At 37.6% G+C, this 19,020-nt stretch overlaps 1 protein-coding gene and 1 long non-coding RNA gene across 2 annotated transcripts in view; one reads left to right on the top strand and one right to left on the bottom strand.

Annotated features, from left to right (window-relative positions):
* The first annotated feature begins 2 nt into the window (after positions 1-2).
* LOC113468775 lies at positions 3-875 on the top strand. Its single transcript, XR_003392408.1, has 2 exons — positions 3-525; positions 577-875. It is a non-coding gene; the product is annotated as an uncharacterized LOC113468775 (long non-coding RNA).
* A 351-nt stretch (positions 876-1,226) lies between these two features.
* The window catches only part of LOC103512482 (beta-1,4-mannosyltransferase egh), an 82,734-nt gene continuing 64,940 nt past the window's right edge, over positions 1,227-19,020 (bottom strand). The window contains exons 4-9 of the mRNA XM_026825932.1: positions 16,833-16,852; positions 14,122-14,166; positions 11,763-11,788; positions 6,086-6,102; positions 1,955-2,243; positions 1,227-1,824 (exon numbers count right to left, since the gene is read on the bottom strand). Coding sequence (XP_026681733.1) covers positions 1,969-2,243; positions 6,086-6,102; positions 11,763-11,788; positions 14,122-14,166; positions 16,833-16,852 — 383 coding nt within the window. The 3' untranslated portion in view covers positions 1,227-1,824; positions 1,955-1,968. The remainder of the gene's footprint in view (positions 1,825-1,954; positions 2,244-6,085; positions 6,103-11,762; positions 11,789-14,121; positions 14,167-16,832; positions 16,853-19,020) is intronic.

The raw sequence follows: 19,020 nt of genomic DNA, 5'->3' as shown, positions 1-19,020 counted from the left end.
CTTTTTTTTTTTTTTTTTTTTTTTTTTTTTATCAATTTTAATACACAATCAAACAGACATTTATTTGCCGAGGAATAGGGTTAAAATGCACATTACACATGTTTTCTACCCAGAACACAAAGCTTTTGTTCAAAATTTTCACAACTAAGAAGCAAAGATGCAAAATCTCTAGGAGCCTCTTTGCTCCTCAGGTATCGTATTTAACATTACGTATTTTTGGTTTAATTTGCTCTTAAATACAGATCGATTGTAAAACTTATGAGGTAAAATGTACATAACATAAACATACATATTACATATGTTTATGTACACTAGAAATTGCCACAGCTATTGTTTTATGCAAATTCTTCAATTTCCATTATTTAAAATTGATGGCAATTGCATTAAAAATAGCCTCGTTTGTAAAAAAAAAAAATAATAATAATAAAAAATAAACAGGTTTACATAGGTACATACCTCCACTTGCCTATTGTGTTATGACGTGGTATGCAAATTTCATAATTTCCATTACCATTCCATACCTAGGTATTTCAAATGGACGCACTTGCAAAAAGACTTCTAAGGCAAACAATAAAGTGTGAGTGCCTCCATTAAAAAATAAAATAAATTTACAAACGCACCATTCAGTTTTCTCATTTTTATAGGTTTTAACCATTTAGGGTGTCCAAGAATTAAATTTCACTTCTGAAAACATATGCATTAACTGTACACTCGTAAGTGAAAACAAGAAATTAAGACTTGTCGATAATGCCGATACATTCCTACAAAATAAGATAAATTGGATTTCACCCAACTATCCATGAAAGGAATCACAGAAAAAATGTACAAGAGAACGATTGACTCTTGAAAAGATAAATATACTAAAATAAATAAAATTGATCGGTATTCAAAGACAAGTATGGGTTTAATTCTTTTTCACCACATGTACCTTCTACAGGATTCACACATGGCCTTGCTGCTTAGCGTGTAAATAAATAAAACCTTCGACAGGCCAGATTATGATTATTTCTTTTCAGGACACCCTGTCTATACCGTGTAATAGTATTAAAAAATTAATAGCTCGTCCCTAAAGGGAATTCGGTATGCAAATTTCATAATTTCCATTACCATTCCATACCTAGGTATTTCAAATGGACGCACTTGCAAAAAGACTTCTAAGGCAAACAACAAAGTGTGAGTGCCTCCATTAAAAAATAAAATAAATTTACAAACCCACCATTCAGTTTTCTCATTTTTATAGGTTTTAACCATTTAGGGTGTCCAAGAATTAAATTTCACTTCTGAAAACATCTGCATTAACTGTACACTCGTAAGTGAAAACAAGAAACCAAGACTTGTCGATAATGCCGATACATTCCTACAAAATAAGATAAATTGGATTTCACCCAACTATCCATGAAAGGAATCACAGAAAAAATGTACAAGAGTATGATTGACTCTTGAAAAGATATACTAAAATGAATAAAATTGATCGGTATTCAAAGACAAGTATGGGTTTAATTCTTTTTCACCACATGTACCTTCTGCAGGATTCACACATGGCCTTGCTGCTTAGCGTGTAAATAAATAAAACCTTCGACAGGCCAGATTATGATTGTTTCTTTTCAGGACACCCTGTCTATACCGTGTAATAGTATTAAAAAATTAATAGCTCGTCCCTAAAGGGAATTTAGTCAATTTAGGTAAAATTGGGTAGCTCGTCCCTGAATGGAATTTCGCTAAAAACAACAAATTTGGAGGGGGGACGGTATATCTGATACACACTTCCCTAACTCGCTATATATTGAGATCAAAATTTTTTCTACACACCAAACTCCAACCGGCCTCAAGGGCCCCAATGGAATTTCGCTAAAAACAACAAATTTGGAGGGGGGACGGTATATCTGATACACACTTCCCTAACTCGCTATATATTGAGATCAAATTTTTTTCTACACACCAAACTCCAACCGGCCTCAAGGGCACTGTTCACACATTCATCAGCGGCGTCAGCTCCTTATTGACAACGTAGAACGTGTGTTTGTTGCCAAACAGGCCCCAAATGACGGCAACGTTCTCTATGAGCACGTTAACAGGGATGGTACACAGGGCCCCCAGGATACATAATGTAAATCTGACAACGCCGAACCGATACAGGGAGAAGGATTTGACTACTCCAAACACGTACATGTAAATGTTGACCGCGCCTATGAAGGCACAGATGAAGTCCATCAGGGGCGGACACGGGATGGGGCATAGGCCGAGTTATAATGGTTTTCTGGAGAGTTTAGGTCAATTCGTAATAAAAAGCTGTCTTGAGATTTTTGTCTTCAAATAAGGAATTCTCCAGATTGCCGAGTGTAGGAGAACTCACATCTACTGCTAATAACTGTTGAAGTGGTTACGTAAGATAACTTCGTAAATACTTGACAATTTAACTGTCACAACGAGCCTTTCACTCGGATTTGCTCACCAATTAATTTTTACTTTCCTTTTTTTTTATATATACACACTAACACAAAACTAACAAGCTGGGTCCGTCCCTCCCGGGCATTTTTAGCAGGTCGTGGTTAAAGAAAATTAGTACCTATGTATGTACCTACTTATTTTGTTTATTATAATTACTCGCACTGCGTGCTTGGCAGGTTGCGTATACGGTCGCGCTGCGCGCCTGGGACTTCGCGGGGTTAAGCATAGGGTCGCGCTTCGCGCTCCCTTGTTTACGGTAGCGCTGCGCGCTCCCGGGGCTTCGCAGGGTTTGCGGTTGTGCATGCGTGGTTGTGCCTGAGGTCGCGCTTCGCGCTCCCGGGGCTGCGTGGGGTTGAGCATAGGGTCGCGCTTCGCGCTCCAAAAACCAGTTTTTTTTGGTTTTCTGGACAAAATTTGCACCACCACTTTCGTTTTCCTCGTAAAAAGACCTTTAATTTGATATATATAGGTCGACCCGGTTTGGATAAGTCCTTCTATGGATCTATGGGAACAGACAGACAGACAGACAGACAGACGACACCGTAATAGCGAATACAAGTCCGTCCACTATACGGTGAGCAAATCCGAGTGAAAGGCTCGTTGTGACAGTTGAATTGTCACAACGATTTACGAAGTTATCTTACGTAACCACTTCAACAGTTATTAGCAGTAGATGTGAGTTCTCCTACACTCGGCAATCTGGAGAATTCCTTATTTGAAGACAAAAATCTCAAGACAGCTTTTTATTACGAATTGACCTAAACTCTCCAGAAAACCATTATAACTTGGAATCCTTTGGTGAATTACGTTACACACGTCTTTCCCGTTTCTGTTCTTCAATTGGGAACACTTGTTTCATTTGGTGTGCTCGTTTCAATGAAATGCCAAAATGAATGGTTAATTCTGTAGGTGGAGGAGTGCTTACTTGTTGCTCATCATCTTTGATTTTGGTAGTCTTTTTCACTTCTTGGACCTTAGTGAAATATTGCTTCTTTAGATTTTCTCCCCGTTTCAGACCAGACTGAGTCCAAATAAAGTCGTAGGATTCTTCAGACCAACTGGGCTCTGACAGTTGATCCAGTACGATGGTATGAAGGATTGTTCGTTTCAGGACCTTGGGTCCTTCAGATATCTGCGGAGGTCTCTCTTCGGTGGCCTCGGCTTTCTTCTTTGATTTCTTCTCTGATTTCTTCTCCTTTGGTTCTTTCTCTGCTGTTTTCGTCTTGTCGATATGCACTTGCACAAAGTGGATTTTTATCTGTGTGTAAAACATATTGGATAGAAGTCTCACATCGTTGTTCTTAGGCTTGATCCATATGGGAGAAAACTCCATCACGGGTGATTCTGGCTGAGTATTGCTAACGAATTTCGTACCGAAAGCCTCACTGACAGCATCGCTGCCGTGGTGCTTCAATTTCTTCAGGAACTTCTCCGCTTCTTTGACTCTCATTTTCCGTTGCTCATTTTCAGATGCTTCGTTTTCCGATTTCTTGTTTTCATTGGCATCAGGATGTCCGGAATTAAAGTTTATGCTGAAAAGGGATATTAAATTTCAAAATATTCAATGCTTTTTACTGTCATATAGGTAAGGTAGCAGTCATAAGTTATTTACGTGGAAATAATATCAATGTTTCTCATTAGTCATTACCTCATTAGCATTCATTCAAAGAGCGCCAAATGATTCATGCCCTTTACCATTAGGACTGGAAAATTATTTGCAACAATTTATACATAAGACATACGAATACGAGTATATGTACCTTACATCAGAATAATTTTATCTGCATGTGATGAGATAACATATTTGCTACGGCTTAACTTTAATTGCATATTCATTAGTTGCCTAGTTGCCAAGTGCTCGGTCAAATTTTCTTTTATTTAAGAAGGTGGTTTCGAGAGACCAAATCCAGCGAGAAAAAGTCTACAGTGTGCTGGCACCTTGAGAGCCGCAGCCCCGAATAGAAAGCATTTTCCGGAGTTTCAGTGTAGCGTTAGCTTTGTTCGTCAAAGTGTTTTTTAACTGTACGAGTAAGTACACACACGAATCCAGGATGTTTATAAATAGTGGCTTGTTCTCCAGTTATAAACACAAAGATTTTACGATACAAAATTGTTTATAACTTGATTTCAAGTGCACTCCTATAAGTTTGTAAACAAAAACTCAGTTAACTCAGTCTCTTCGAATCGATCACGAGGTACCAGTGAACTCTTTATATGGTAGAGTTCACTGCGAGGTACAGTACCCTTCTAGCACCCTCTTTCCTCTATATCAGTACATGTCCTTATTGATGGGAGTTATTTCTGGCTTCCCTGTTCCCTAGTGCCCTGTTTACATTTTGTTAAAAAGTGACAGTGGAGGGTGTTTGTTCAACATGGAATTCCGACACTATATTGGGGGATATTCCCGATTTAGTTCTGAAATTAGCCTTCACAAAAATGTGTTCAAGGGGGGAAATTTGTCGCGTTTGGAGCATTCCGTTGAAGCGTTACCGAGGGAGACACGAAATGTCAAGCTGTTTTTTTGATTTAATTAAATTTGGATCATTTATGGATTATTTACTGACAGTCATTGGATTATTGATTAGCTACTGAAATAATACCTTATCTGGAGAGAGGTTTGGACAGTTAGTTATTGATCCATTTCATCAGTTATCTGATATGAAGTATGATGAAGCACTTAGAGTCTTGAGTTGCTTTGCATAAACGAGACCTTGTTTAGACTGCTGGGGTAAAGGGACTTTTTAGTCTCATTCGAGCAGGATAAACAAGGTATATTCTATTCTAGTCAAGTTACAAGAACACTATAGTATAGTACGTATATAAGTACAAAGTGGTAGTAGTAGTAATCGGAAAAAGGATGATTGATCAAACAGGAGAAAAAAAAGCAAGATTTTACCTACTCCAACGTATAAGCCTGGCAGTTCAGCGTGGGAATGCGGCTTCGATTTTGAGTGTCCTTCCAGGACATGAAAACCTGGAAGGGGGGTTTTATTTGTAATTTTCAATGTATTCTTAAATAAAATTATACTACCTATTAAAATGCGGCTTCGATTTTGAGTGCCCTTCCAGGACATGAAAACCTGGAAGGGGTGTTTTATTTGTAATTTTCAATGTATTCTTAAATAAAATTATACTACCTATTAAAAGAAAAAGTAGTACTTTACTATCGAATTTCCTGAAGTAAGTACCTACTTGACTATTGAATTTCCTGAACCTGCGGTTTGAATTTCAGATCGATATCAGGTCACGCCTGACTGATGTTCTCGATAACTCGATATCTTTGACATCCATCCAACTGAGACATTGATTGAATCGTCATTATGCGTGGGAGACATGAACAACTCAATTTGAATGATAATGATGGAAAAAGCATTGATTTCCCTTTTGTTGAACTTCCATTGTCAGAGGAGGAAAAATGGTGAAAAGATGGGGGAGCTAAGAGTGTTTACGTGCCGAGTCATTCAATATGACAAACAATATTCGACCTATAGTACATAGGAAGTTATAGGAATATGATAAATTTTCCTACATGGAAAAAGCATTGATTTCCCTTTTGTTGAACTTCCATTGTCAGAGGAGGAAAAATGGTGAAAAGATGGGGGAGCTAAGAGTGTTTATGTGCGGAGTCATTCAATATGACAAACAATATTCGACCTATAGCCTATAGTACATAGGAAGTTATAGGAATATGATAAATTTTCCTAGCTAGGTATTCGACAGCACCTATGTTGCATAGAACATGATAGATTTCCCTACCTAGCAATCAATATTTTCAATGAGGAAAACATGGACATCCAAGGTAGAAGGTCACAAGGGTGAAATTACCCTGAATTCGAAACGTCCCATAAATAACTAAACAAGGAAGAGTGGAGTACAAAACTCAACGCAACATTTTTAGCTCAAAATGTATAATTACGTAGGTATAGTATAACCACAGTAAATAATACAACACATCAGATATATCGGGCAATAGGGCTAACATACATGGTGACACTGCTATCCTTCACATTTACAAGATCAAAGCGATTGCCCCTGAATTGGAATAATAACCCAATTCGGAATTGACACTTCAAAGCCCAAACTTTGCAAAAAATTGAGTTAGTTCAAAGAATTTTCCGGTTTACGCACAATCCCTATAAACGTCCCATAAATAACTAAACAAGGAAGAGTGGAGTACAAAACTCAACGCAACATTTTTAGCTCAAAATGTATAATTACGTAGGTAGTATAACCACAGTAAATAATACAACACATCAGATATATCGGGAAATAGGGCTAACATACATGGTAACACTGCTATCCTTCACATTTACAAGATCAAAGCGATTGCCCTGAATCGGAATAATAACCCAAATCGGAATCGACACTTCAAAGCCCAAACTTTGCAAAAAATTGAGTTAGGTCAAAGAATTTTCCGGTTTACGCACAATCCCTAATGATTTCAGGTTTAGTTGGCCTAAAATCCATTTCAGTAAGATCCCAAGATCGGCTCGGGGGGGTCAACACGAGAAGGCGTGCAGTCTATCTCGTTTTAAATTAAGCCAATGGACACATTTGAACAGTATTGAATCAAGTGATTGTATCTAAATTTCACACTGCAACACTCCTCAGTATAGGTACAAAGGTCTCGACAAGCTATCCTACAGGAAGAAAATGACAACGTAAATAAATGCACCAACAAGAAAGTCGCTTGGCACGTCGGCAACAACTCCAATCAACAGTTAGAGCGGAACAATTGACCAATAACAAAGTTTTTTGGAATCGAAGAAATGAACAATTGCAAGACCAAAAGTGCTCACTTGGAGGCTTAGGTGTAGGGGCAAGCAGCCCTAAAAGATGGGTTGAGTTTCTACGAAGCCAGCCTAGTTAGCTTGGTTGGTAGCCCGTCTGTAAGAGCTAGGCCGCGGGTTCGATTCCCGCCCGGAGCGAATTTTATCCTAAACAGATAAGGTTCGTTCTCCGAAGAGCTGGCTCTTTCTTATGGCCTAAAATCCATTTCAGTAAGATCCCAAGATCGGCTCGGGGGGGTCAACACGAGAAGGCGTGCAGTCTATCTCGTTTTAAATTAAGTCAATGGACACATTTGAACAGTATTGAATCAAGTGATTGTATCTAAATTTCAAACTGCAACACTCCTCAGTGTAGGTACAAAGGTCTCGACAAGCTATTCTACAGGAAGAAAATGACAACGTAAATAAATGCACCAACAAGAAAGTCGCTGGGCACGTCGGCAACAACTCCAATCAACAGTTAGAGCGGAACAATTGACCAATAACAAAGTTTTTTTGGAATCGAAGAAATGTACAATTGCAAGACCAAAAGTGTCGTTCGGAAGCAAGCCATGCATTTTCCTCTGACCAATAATATCGACGATTTCCTTACGTTGAATGAGAGAGGGCGGGAAATCCGGGATTTCTACAGGGCTCAAAATGAACATCTTCAGGATTTGGCTGGAGCCAAATCATTGAACCAAGCTCTCACCGAAGCTCTACGGAATTCCATTTTGGGTAAACGGTTTATTTTCTCTCTTCACAACAGGGCCCCCAGGATACATAATGTAAATCTGACAACGCCGAACCGATACAGGGAGAAGGATTTGACTACTCCAAACACGTACATGTATATGTTGACCGCGCCTATGAAGGCACAGATGAAGTCCATCAGGGGCGGACATGGGATGGGGCATAGGCCATCTCTTCACAGTTCTTACATCCTAGATTTTCCTCTCATTTGCTTTTTAGCTGAAATTATTCCTTCTGGAGGGCAAAGTGCTCATGATGATCGAGCAATTTCCTCTGATGGTAAATCTCTTCACAGTTCTTACATCCTAGATTTTCCTCTCATTTGCTTTTTAGCTGAAATTATTCCTTCTGGAGGGCAAAGTGCTCATGATGCTCGAGCAATTTCCTCTGATGGTAAGTATTACCTTGTTTACTTTCACTTTCCCAATTCTCATAATGTTCTTAATAATGATGAGTATTTTTCCAAACTTCAAAGAGATGTTTCAAACACGACCGACAGACTCCAAAAGAGATAAAACAATAGTTTTCATAAAAACATTCCATTCATGTTGAGGAAATCAAACAAAAATTCACTTTCTTGAAAAAATCATAAAAGCCACCATTGATTAGACACTTCAACAAAGCAACCCAAGACTCTAAGTGCTTCATATCAGATAACTGATGAAATGGATCAATAACTGGCTCCTCCTCTTTCAGTTTGCTGACAAAGATAGGCACTTTGGGTGGGCATTCGGGTGGGGACTATGCTTCTCGACGGTCTGGTAGCTTAAAAAAAAATTCGCGTGTTTTTTTCCGAGATTTTTTTTTTTCGTTTTTTCTGTCTTTTATGATTCAAATTATTTGAACTTTTCAAAAATGGTTCAAAATACGCAGAAAAAAATCTATGACAACTGGTTACAAAGGTCAATAAGGTAAAGAAATTTATTTGTCGAAAAAGATCAAAATTTTTGTTTCTCTTTTTATCATTATTTCTATAATAATTTTGATTATTTAAAGGGGAGAGGCAAAGTAAGAAATAAATAATTACAAAGTAGATACAATTTTTACTTTCTATTATTTTTTCTCTTCTCCGATTTTCCCAAGTCCTTTAAATCACGTTTTCCATTTTCTCAATGGGAACATATACAAGAGGTAGAATCATACAAAGGACAAAGAGCACATAACATTACCTACGTATTTCAACCAAGTTTTAATAAAACATTAAAACTTAGTACATACCAAGCAGTTTACAAAGATTCAGCGCACATTTAACTAACGATTTCACAATCAAGGAAATGGATTCTTGTCCTCCACTGACAAGTTGTGGTGTGACCGCTCGTAAATGTTACAGAATTTCTCTCACACGAATCTGTACATTTAATGTACCAGGAACGCAGGTAAAAACAGAAAAGGTAAGTTATTAGAGCGTTTTTGCAATCAAAATTGGCGTCCCTTTAGCTGATCTCTTTTACGCTATTTGACGGAAACTCGTTTCTACACATAACCAGAAGCGATTTTTCGTCGAATAACGTTCGAGTTCAGTTAACGGGATACGCTAATTTCATTTGCAAAAACTAGCTATTTATAATTTAAATTATTATTTAGGACCCTTTATCACAAATAGAAAATCAACACTCAATCCTTATGAAAAATCTGCAGAAGAAAAAATGCAGCTTTTATATGTGTTGGTTTTTTTCCCCGATTTGTGATATGGGCTGTATTGTTCTGTACACATGAATAAAGCGAAAGAGGCAATAATTCAGAAGAACCAAAGAACAGAGAAGTTTACAAACAGAAGTTTAAATGAATTGATGACATTCTTACAGTGGATTTTACCAATGTTTTTTCAGTCTCTAGAAGGCCTATTAAGCTTGTAAAACAGCCTGTCAAGTTCCATTTGATTTGTATAGGCTTAACAGGGCTGTTAGGGGCTAAAAAGAAGGTTGTTAAAATCCACCCTTAAGATTTTAAATGTGACAAATAACCGCAGATATCCAATTTTGTATGAATTTCTTGTAGGTTTCAATAAACCCTTTGAAAGCATTTTTTCTAAATTTTTACACTACCTTAGACCCTATTAAATTATTGTTTATAAGGAACTACACCTACCTTTATGGCAAATCTAGTAAATTTAATAGTAAAGTGTAAACATTTTCTTTTAACTTTTCAAAGGATTTAGGTATGTAACTAAGTACATACCTGCATACTTTAGTTTAGGCTGAACTCTGACTACAAGTAAGTAAGCAATTAAACTCGAAAGTGTGAACTCGGATATAAGAATATCATCAGTCCTAACAACACATTTTTCAACATTCCCCAAAGGTTATTTAAGTACAATATTGCCAAAAGCAAAAATATAAAATAAATTCAAACAGAAAAATCACACTACGCGTAAGAACTTTTATCAACAAGAAATTCTTTAGATTTTAAACAACATGTTCATGTACAGGAAATAAAAATAATTCTCTCTCTCTCTCCTCTTTATTTCTCTCTTTCTCTCTCTCTCTCTCTCTCTCTCTCTCTCTCTTCTTTATTTCTCTCTCTCTCCTCTTTATTTCTCTCTCTTTCTCTTCAAAGTACGAAAACAAAGGGTCCTTTTTAACATAAACTTACTTTTTACAAATGAATAAAGGATTGGATTATTATCAATATGGTACAAGATATTTGATATAAAGCTATCAAATGAACTGCATTTTTTAAAAATTATTTTTATAAAAACAAAACAGTACAATAGACAACCTAGAACATAAAGTCAAGCTTAAATAAATTACATTACCTTCCATTCTATACCTAGGATAAGGAAAATAAAAAAAGGCTGGTATTGTGAAACGCTTCAGTTAAAGGATTTCTCCTAATAATAGGTACATAAGTACCTAAAATATGTGTGTACTGTGTAGTTATTCATTAAAATAATTTCTTGCCAAAGAAAACAAATTCGAAAAAAGGCAAGCAGACAGAATATCCCATAAAATTCTTACCCTTGGAAAGGGCTTGCATCTCGTGCCAATAAAACATTGCTGTACTCAATGGCGACCTTCTGGGTTGTCTATCATATTGTTCTAAAATGAAGTTTGTTCCCCGTTTTGTATTATATATAAATATGTAAAAAAAAAGATGGTATTATTGCTAAAGCATAGAATTTGAAAGTACCTACTACCTATAACCTACAGTCTACACAGTTGCATCAAATACATTTTGCGTCCAAAAGCCAAATTATGAAATAAAATTGCTATGAACTCCCATAGGAAATAATACTTATTTATTTATATTTTGAGAACATGGTCATTTCCTACTCTTTTCTACTGAAATTTGAAAATCAATTCTTTCATAGGAAAACCAACTTGAAATTTCCTATAGGTACCACAAAATTTCATTTTAGTATTGATATTCAAAAAATTCAAGTTTTTCATAATTTGGCCTCTGACGTTTTGTCCTATCAACGCAGCATATAAACAAAAGATAGGGTACTCAGCCAAAAAGCTGCCAAATTTGGAACAATCTAGCGACAGCGGCCAAGTTGACATTAAGAAGTTAAAGTGTTTCTTTCAAACCAAAAAAAAAAAAAAAAAAAACTGAAAGGCAACGTTGCGCGTGGTTAGTATTCGGAAAGGTATACATCAGGACAATCTTGAGCCCACTCCACTCAAGCAGGGTGAGGTTAAGGCGAGAGGGCAGGGATATTGTCTTCCTATGGAAGGTGAAACCCCTCGTCACTACAAATCTTAGCAGTTATACAATGACGGAAAACCCCTATTGAATAGTTTTCACCATTTCCATACATTGAGTTCATCATTCGCAGCTTAAAAAGTACACCCAGAAAGGGGAAAGCTTGAAAAGCTCTCAGGAATGGGCCCCAGAAAACAAAGTGGGGCCTTTCAAGTTTGAAAACTGCTAGTCTCTAATCATCACCATACTTCATCTTATCCTCACTGGCATTCATTCAAAGAGCGCCAAATGATTCATGCCCTTTACCATTAGGACTGGAAAATTATTTGCAACAATTTATACATAAGACATACGGCTACGAGTATGTACCTTACATCAGAATAATTTTATCTGCATGTGATGAGATAACATATTTGCTACGGCTTAACTTTAATTGCATATTCATTAGTTGCCTAGTTGCCAAGTGCTCAGTCAAATTTTCTTTTATTTAAGAAGGTGGTCTCGCGAGACCAAATCCAGCGAAAAAGTCTACAGTGTGCTGGCACCTTGAGAGCCGCAGCCCCGAATAGAAAGCATTTTCCGGATTTTCCTTCTAGGTTCCATCAAGGCCAGGGTATAGCAGCTTGGGCAGGGAAAAAATACTGGTCACAATAGATCTACAGAGGTCGCAGTGTTAACTGCATACTCTCTTGGGAGAGGAGCAACCAGTCCCATAATAGAAATAGTGTAGACATTCCTCTTTAACACACAGAAAATGCAGACTAGTTGATGGCACTATTCGCACTATACTCGGGTAGGTTATCGAAAGAGAAAGTCCATTCAAACCCGACCAAAACCAAGTACAATGAACCAAGGCCTAGGTAATATTCACCTAGTCTCGGGTAGGTTATCGAAAGAGAAAGTCCATTCAAACCCGACCGAAACCAAGTACAATGAACCAAGGCCTAGGTAATATTCACCTAGTCAAGTTACAAGAACACTAGTATAGTACGTATGTAAGTACAAAGTGGTAGTAGTAGTAATCGGAAAAAGGATGATTGATCAAACAGGAGAAAAAAAAAAGCAAGATTTTACCTACTCCAACGTATAAGGTACACAAAGTCGTCGATCGATGAGGTGAATCGATGTTATCGAGGCAGTGTGGACGGTACAGTCGACATCGATCGACTATGTGTGGACAGTAGATTTGTGATATGGGCTGTATTGTTCTGTACACATGAATAAAGCGAAAGAGGCAATAATTCAGAAGAACCAAAGAACAGAGAAGTTTAAATGAATTGATGACATTCTTACAGTGGATTTTACCAATAATAAGGTATTATTTCAGTAGCTAATCAATAATCCAATGACTGTCAGTAAATAATCCATAAATGATCCAAATTTAATTAAATCAAAAAAACAGCTTGACATTTCGTGTCTCCCTCGGTAACGCTTCAACGGAATGCTCCAAACGCGACAAATTTCCCCCCTTGAACACATTTTTGTGAAGGCTAATTTCAGAACTAAATCGGGAATATCCCCCAATATAGTGTCGGAATTCCATGTTGAACAAACACCCTCCACTGTCACTTTTTAACAAAATGTAAACAGGGCACTAGGGAACAGGGAAGCCAGAAATAACTCCCATCAATAAGGACATGTACTGATATAGAGGAAAATAAGGTATTATTTCAGTAGCTAATCAATAATCCAATGACTGTCAGTAAATAATCCATAAATGATCCAAATTTAATTAAATCAAAAAACAGCTTGACATTTCGTGTCTCCCTCGGTAACGCTTCAACGGAATGCTCCAAACGCGACAAATTTCCCCCCTTAAACACATTTTTGTGAAGGCTACTAAATCACTTGTGAAGGCTACTAAATCACTTGTGAAGGCTACTAAATCACTTGTGAAGGCTACTAAATCACAGAACGAAATCGGGAAAATCCCCCTAATGTATTGTCAGAATTCCATGTTGAACAAAACCGGCAAATTTTTCCCCTTGAACACATTTTTTTTTTTGTGGAGGCTTTTTTCAGAACTAAATCGGAAATATCCCTCAATATAAGTAGTGTTGGAATTCCATGTTGAACACACCCTCCACTGTCACTTTTTAACAAAATAAACAGGGAACACTAAGCACTAGGGAACAGGGAAGCCAGAAATAACTCCCATCAATAAGGACATGTACTGATATGGAGGGTGCTAGAAGGGTACTGTACCTCGCAGTGAACTCTACCATATAAAGAGTTCACTGGTACCTCGTGATCGATTCGAAGAGACTGAGTTAACTGAGTTTTTGTTTACAAACTTATAGGAGTGCACTTGAAATCAAGTTATAAACAATTTTGTATCGTAAAATCTTTGTGTTTATAACTGGAGAACAAGCCACTATTTATAAACATCCTGGATTCGTGTGTGTACTTACTCGTACAGTTAAAAAACACTTTGACGAACAAAGCTAATGCCAAGACGACACAATCCAACATTTCCAGTTCTGTATGAAGAGTGTTTCCGTAATGCATAACATGTTATTTGAAATAGACCAAATTTATTATTATTATTATCCTTACCCAAACTCACCAAACTGGGTACAGACCACGTAAGGTCTGTATCCAGTTTTTTTTTTTTTATACTTAATACAGACTCTAAGTAAAAATCACGTCCGGACGGAAGTCGGTGACATTCTGTTGAAAGTTGAAAGGGAGGTCCTGAAAACGATGATTAATCTACATTCCTTTATTTTGTCTTTACTGGAGCATGCATGATGTCGACATGAAAACACAATAGCACAAAGGTTAAGCACTATAACTCAAAGATAAAATCCCTGTGTGGCAGGTTATTACGTTTATTTAAGCCCTCACATCCACCAATTGACGAGGTTGAAAGATAACGATAACATTTACTCGGAAAGTAGAAGTGACACATATTATTTTCAATGACGACTCACAAATGAGTCAACGCGTGAAAACGTCAAGTGGATTTGAACCTGAGATCACAACTCGGATCTGTAAACAAGCAAAGGATGAGGAATTCAGTACAGTATTAGAACCTCGATTATTTCAACCCCAAAATCAGTTCTAAATAGAGTATTTCTTAACCATTTTGTTCTGTTGTATCTAAATTTTGCCCTCTTTTTCATTGTTATATACGGAATTTCAATTATTTCAACTACCCTCGGTCCCAATTAGTTGAAATAATCGAGGTTCTACTGTATGATGTTAATATACTTCATTCATGACGTTAAGAGGACGTGATGGAGATCAAATCTTTCCAAGAGATCAATGATCAACGAATGAATAAAATCCAGTGATCTGTATAATATTATAAAGATTCCGTGGAAGAGAGTCCGCTGAGGTATCTTTATGTGGTTGTTGGAGAACAAGCCACTATTTATAAACATCCTGGATTCGTGTGTGTACTTACTCGTACAGTTAAAAAACACTTTGACGAACAAAGCTAACGCCAAGACGACACAATCCAACATTTCCAGTTCTGGATGATATGATTGATATGTGTTTCCGTAATGCATAACATGGTATTTGAAATAGACCAAATTCATCATTATTATTATCCTTACCCAAACTCACCAAACTGGGTACAGACCACGTAAGGTCTGTATCCAGTTCTTTTTTTTTTAACTTTGTACAGACTCTAAGTAAAAATCACGTCCGGACGGAAGTCGGTGACATTCTGTTGAAAGTTGAAAGGTCCTGAAAACGATGATCAATCTACATTCCTTTATTTTGTCTTTACTGGAGCATGCATGATATCGACATGAAAACAATAGCACAAAGATTAAGCACTATAACTCAAAAATAAAATCCCTGTGTGGCAGGTTCTTGCGTTTAAGCCCTCACATCCACCAATTGACGGGTTGAAAGATAACGATAACAATTTACTCGGAAAGTAGAAGTGACACATATTATTTTCAATGACGACTCACAAATGAGTCAATGCGTGAAAACGTCAAGTGGATTTGAACCCGAGATCACAACTCGGATCTGTAAACAAGCAGAGGATGAGGAATTCAGTACAGTAGAACCTCGATTATTTCAACCCCAAAATCAGTTAAAATAGGGTATTTCTTAACCATTTTGTTCTTTTGTATCTAAATTTTGCCCTCTTTTTTCATTGTTATAATATACGGAATTTCAATTATTTCAACTTTCGATTATTTCAACTACCCTCGGTCCCAATTAGTTGAAATAATCGAGGTTCTACTGTATGATGTTAATGTTAATATAATTCATTCATGACGATAAGAGGACGTGATGGAGATCAAATATTTCCAAGAGATCAATGATCAATGAATGAATAAAATACAGTGATCTGATCTGTATAATATTATAAAGATTCCGTGGAAGATAGTACTCAGGTATCTTTATATGGTGCGGTTATTATTCTTATTTTTACCAAATCTAACCAATTAAAGTATTCACCATACTCTTATTCATGTATTTGTCCTCTTTCTTTAGGACTTGCCAGAGGAAGGCTAATTTTCTCAAGTAAATCCCTTTCTTGAAATAGTCCGTTCAAAGCAGGAACGACTGTCATCAGGAGGGGAGTCAACGGATGAAGTCCCGTCGACCTATTTTTAACGAGTAGAGTCCCGATTCTTTTAGAATTCACCCGGACTCAATCCGTTAGCATCCCATCAGGGGATTTGACGTCCCACGATTCAATGGGATACAGGAAGGCTAATTTTCTCAAGTAAATCCCTTTCTTGAAATAGTCCGTTCAAAGCAGGAACGACTGTCATCAGGAGGGGAGTCAACGGATTAAGTCCCGTCGACCTATTTTTAACGAGTAGAGTCCCAATTCTTTTAGAATTCACCCGGACTCAATCCGTTAGCATCCCATCAGGGGATTTGACGTCCCGAGATTCAATGGGATACGAATTTCAACAATTTTTCTTCCCAAGTGCTTCCTTCTCATTTCTCCCACAGGACTTTTCCTGTACGAATTCAATCGGACATCAGCGGAGTCATTGTCGCTGGAAAATCAACAAGCTACCTTGGACCTACTCAAGTTCTCCTACTGCAAGGGCGGCGAGGCCAAATATTTTGAGGAGCGGGCCAGCATCTTTCCCCACCTTCAGTACGCCTTGCGGTTCATTGAAGACGCTTTGCAAAAGCACCAGAAAGGTCAGTGACGTATATACTTTTTGGGAGGCCCCCCAAAGTTTCACCTTTGATAAAACCTTGGAGCTCACTACTGGTTCATGTAATTACATGATTTATAATAATAATGCCTATAAAGCTGTAATGAGTGAGTACCTCACAGTCTTAGCTCTATGTTAGTGGGACATGTAAAAATGCTCAAGTGGCAACAGGACATGTGGCAACAGGCTTGGTTCTGATGTGAGCTTGAAAACTCCACCTTTTAATGTAAATCACACTATCTTACCGATGAACACACGCAGTTCATATTGAAGTACTTTTGTGATGAGATAACCGCATGGGTCTTATTAAGTACAGATTCATCCATACAGATACATATCTCTTTAAGTAATTTTATGATAAGATGATCTCACATCACAAACTCTATCTTTCTCATTGGCGTATATCACACCCCACAGCCCCGCGGCGCGAAGGGGCCCCAGGCATTTAGGGCCCTCTGCTATAATTTGGATTCTCAATCCACATTACCTGACAGCATTTCTCTTTCCCCCAGATGGTAAAATCACTCTCCAAGATGTCTATAAACAACTGACGGTTCTCAATTTGAGGGACAAGCGCATTTCGTCACTCGACGACAGTCTGGCCCAGTTTCAGAAGCTTCAATATGTCAATCTCTCTTGGAATCAGATCCAGTCGATTGCGGATTTCCAAATGCCCCAATCCTTGTTCCACCTCAACTTGGAAATGAACTTCTTGTCGGACATTGTTCTCAGTCAACCTCGGGTATTTTTGTTTCACCCTTTTGAATAAGAATTAAGAATATTCACACTGTAGCCAATTTTTTTTATTATTTCTTTTAAGTGGCAGGGTTCTCCTGGAGGAGCTCTTCCACCCAACCACTTTTTTTTTCTTTCACTGTGAGCCTTCAAGATACACTTACATCCCTATGAAGAGAATTGTATACCTACTTTGCAATTTAGTTGCTGATTCATTCAGCATATTCCGCACTGTTAATATGTCTCCGATTCGCAACACGACACCGATAGTCGTGGGTCGGTAATTTCAGTAGTTATCAGAAACATACATTGTCTGTTTTTGCTGACAGTCACTAAGCAGGACACAGGTTTGTCAACATGTCAGTTTTGATAAACACATGTCAGTTTTCCGTTCGGCCTGCGGGTAGACGGGTAGAGTATGGTAATGGTCTGCAAGTCTACCAGTAGGTATACCAGGTGTGTAATTGATCACCCGGTTCAAAGTGGCTATCAAAACCAACCCACATGTAGGGATAATTATGGAGTCATTGAGGGTGGTGATTTGGTTCACGTATATGTAAATATTCTTCTGAGAAGCAATTTTTCAAAAAGAAACAGAAAGATGTCGAGATAGCTTATTTACAAGAAGTATAAGACATTCGAAGGCCTATCATTCAAATCAATTCAGACGAAGCGAAGGCCAATAAAGACATTCAGAAAATAGTTTTCTATGGTATACACATATGTTTCGTCTCCATGAGGTGAAGGGACTTCCTGGTTTCCAAATTAAGGGACATTTCGACAGAATAACTAGAAGCAAAGATGCAAAATCTCTAGGAGCCTCTTTGCTCCTCAGGTATCGTATTTAACATTACGTATTTTTGGTTTAATTTGCTCTTAAATACAGATCGATTGTAAAACTTATGAGGTAAAATGTACATAACATAAACATACATATTACATATGTTTATGTACACTAGAAATTGCCACAGCTATTGTTTTATGCAAATTCTTCAATTTCCATTATTTAAAATTGATGGCAATTGCATTAAAAATAGCCTCGTTTGTAAAAAAAAAAAATAATAATAATAAAAAATAAACAGGTTTACATAGGTACATACCTCCACTTGCCTATTGTGTTATGACGTGGTATGCAAACAGAATAACCAAGACAAGTATTCTTCTTTTCCTTCAGTTCACAACGTCTTGCCTCGTCTATTTGAATCTGGCCCGAAACAAATTCTCCGATGACAGTGACCTCTCGCCGCTCAATCATCTCCCCTATCTGCTCATGTTGGACTTGAGTTACAACAACATCCACAGTTTGGGCACCCTGTGGCGTGTGTTAAACATGGGAACACTGCGGTCACTCAACCTCATTGGGAACCCCTGTTCAGTCACCGAGAATTATTTCATTCAAGTAGTCACCCACGGGCCGCGGTTGCGTTGGCTGGACTGTGTGTCCATTCCTGACGATATGAAGAAGGTACGGCCTTATGAAACTAACAAGTGGAAAAGTAACTACAGGGTTTATAGGTACGCTT

The sequence above is a fragment of the Diaphorina citri genome, unplaced genomic scaffold (assembly GCF_000475195.1).
Source record: "Diaphorina citri unplaced genomic scaffold, Diaci psyllid genome assembly version 1.1 scaffold843, whole genome shotgun sequence".
NCBI lineage: Eukaryota > Metazoa > Arthropoda > Insecta > Hemiptera > Psyllidae > Diaphorina > Diaphorina citri.
The sequence above is the reverse complement of the archived record's forward strand: the minus strand, read 5'-3'. Positions and strand labels throughout refer to the sequence as shown.